At 60.2% G+C, this 2,391-nt stretch overlaps 1 protein-coding gene across 1 annotated transcript in view; it reads right to left on the bottom strand.

Moving 5' to 3' along the window:
* Window positions 1–981: 981 nt before the first annotated feature.
* The window catches only part of LOC104075657 (natural killer cell receptor 2B4-like), a gene marked incomplete at both ends in the record, with an annotated part of 2,037 nt that continues 627 nt past the window's right edge, over window positions 982–2,391 (bottom strand). Inside the window, 6 exon segments of the mRNA XM_009576234.1 lie at window positions 982–1,037; window positions 1,040–1,134; window positions 1,236–1,317; window positions 1,475–1,540; window positions 1,668–1,732; window positions 2,247–2,369. Coding sequence (XP_009574529.1) covers window positions 982–1,037; window positions 1,040–1,134; window positions 1,236–1,317; window positions 1,475–1,540; window positions 1,668–1,732; window positions 2,247–2,369 — 487 coding nt within the window.

Below are 2,391 nucleotides of genomic sequence, written 5' to 3' on the forward strand. Positions count from 1 at the left end.
GATCCGGGGGCTCGGATGGGAGCCGCCGCCGCCGCTCCCCATGCTGCCATCAAAGTGCCACGTTTCATTTTAATCCCAAAGAAAAGCCCTTGATCTTGCCTTTGGGAAGATCTTTGAAGCCGGAGCCCCTCTTTCTCCACCTCCTTCTCCCGGGGCCACTCATGCTGTAGGAGCATGGGATAACTTAGGTGGGAAGGGACGCGGCAGCGTCTCTGGTCTCAGCTCGCCGTGGGGCACCCGGGGCCGTGCCCAGCCCAGCCGGTGCAGGGACCGTCCTGCCCGAAGCCAATGCCCATGGCCACCTCTCCCCTACCCAACACAGGGCTGAAACTTTGCAAAGTGCATCTCCGCGTGAGACCCCATTCGCTTCAGAGGTTCCCAAGCCACAAACAAGGCAATTCCCACTCCCTCCCCATGCCCAAGGTACATTTCAGGCTATAAATAGCCAATTAAGCTAATGAAACAAGCACCACAATTGCCTCATGCAGTTCAGCTTACATTCACGCCTAAAAATAAATTCCTGAGGTGTATCGAACCTGTCAAGACCTAAAAAAAAACCCACAAGCTCCCAGGCTGGCACTAAACACACGCACATCACACGAATCGTCTTCCCCCATGACCCCGCCTGTCCAATTCCACATCCATCTCCTCCGAAGACAGGTTTCCATCACCGAGTCTTTCCTCCTTCCCTCGCAGGAAAGCCTCCAAGGCGCAGCTGGGGTTTGCATCCTTGCAAAAACCCATGTCTGAGTGTTTCCATCCCGAGCAAGCCCCCGGCTTTGCCGGCTGGGGTGCTGGTGGGTGCTGGATGTCTCTGGGTGCTCCAGAAGATGCCCATAGGGAAGGAAAAGCCTTGCCAAGGCAACCGTGGCACTAGGAGAGGTGGTGGCCGGCAGGAGCCGGGGGCAAGGTCTGCAACGGTGGGCACCAGCGTCTAGAACCCCCCGTAGGCTGCAAGGAAATGAGTGGGGCTTAGCACACCGTGGCCCCAAAAAGCTGATGAGCTTTGGAGATCCCCAGGGTTCATCTCCCCACCGGTCCCAGTGCCCGTTACCTCTACGTAGGCAGTGGAAACCAAAGCTGGGTCCAGCCTCTTTCTCCTGAGAGAGGGAGACTGTGGAGCAAAGCGAGAACCTGCCGTTAGGCAATGCACGAGCGGGACGGTGAACCCAGCACCCGGTTGATGAACCGAGGGGACCTGGGTTTCTGTGCCACTGCAGAGGGGCCGCGGTCACGGTGGGGCAACCTCACCTTCCTGGTGGGCTGAACCGTGGAGTAGATGGTGCAGCTTTCAGGCTCCTGAGGGTGGCTGGGTCCCTGCCAGGGAAAAACGCTTGAGATGCGCAAAGAAAAACAAATTTTGGGCAAAAGGAGCGGTCTTGGCGGCTGCCATGGATGCATCCAGCTCAGGGGCTGCCCAGCCAAGCCCACGGGGCAGCTCCAGTCCCCACCGCCGGCACAGGACTGATCCTACCAGCGGTTTGGTGCAGATGACGGCGTAGATGGTGTTTCCTTGCACGGTGGCCTCACTGGTCCCATTCTGGGGGAGAAAGCAACCCCAGGCTGGTTAAAGGATGCAACCCGGGGTGACAGACATTTCCAAAGAGAGGTCCCGTCCCTCCAGGCAGCACAGGGAGGGGATGCCCAGGGACACCCCCGGCACTCACGGGGTCTCGGCTGGTTCGGGCTTTGCCCACCTCCCTGTAGTCAGTCAGCGTCTGCTCGACGTGTCCTGGGGGAGTTTGAAGGGTCAGCATCAGACGGGTGACGTGTTAGAGCCCCCAGGCCCAGGGGGGTTCAGCCCTCAGGCAAAGCAAAGCAGAGGGAGAAAGAGGTCCCTTGGCAATGGGGAGGTTTGACTTCGGTGGCACCTGGCAGGGGCTGGGGAGGGACGCTCCAGCCCAGAATAAAATGAATATCCAAACCCAAACCGTCCTCTAGACCCCATGGGACGAGGCCTCCAGGTTTGGGCACTGATGCTTGGGACGCTTCATCCAGCTCATCAACCTGGACCACCCCGCATCAGCAGGGACAGGCAAAGACTTCGTGCCCTGTGCAGCGCCTGGCAGGGGGGTGACAGTGCCCGGTGGCTTATCCTGCATCAGCCCCCGGAGGAGGGAGAACCCCAGGGCCAGCACGGGGAACGTCAGGAGTGTGACAGCGGTCAGGAGGAGGGCAGGGGCTGCACAGCCAAAACCCCACGGCTCCCCGTCCCACGAGCTACCGCACCGACCCCGGGGACAAACCTCCCGGGGGGTCCTTTCCTCTCTTCCTCCGCCGGTAGCAAGTGACAACGAGGGCTACTGAGATGGCCAGTGCCAGCCCCAGGGACACGGCCACTGCCCACCATGGAACGATGCTGAAAAGCCCTGGGGAGGAAGGAGAGGAGAC

The sequence above is a fragment of the Fulmarus glacialis genome, unplaced genomic scaffold (assembly GCF_000690835.1).
Source record: "Fulmarus glacialis isolate BGI_N327 unplaced genomic scaffold, ASM69083v1 scaffold22784, whole genome shotgun sequence".
Taxonomy (NCBI): Eukaryota; Metazoa; Chordata; class Aves; order Procellariiformes; family Procellariidae; genus Fulmarus; species Fulmarus glacialis.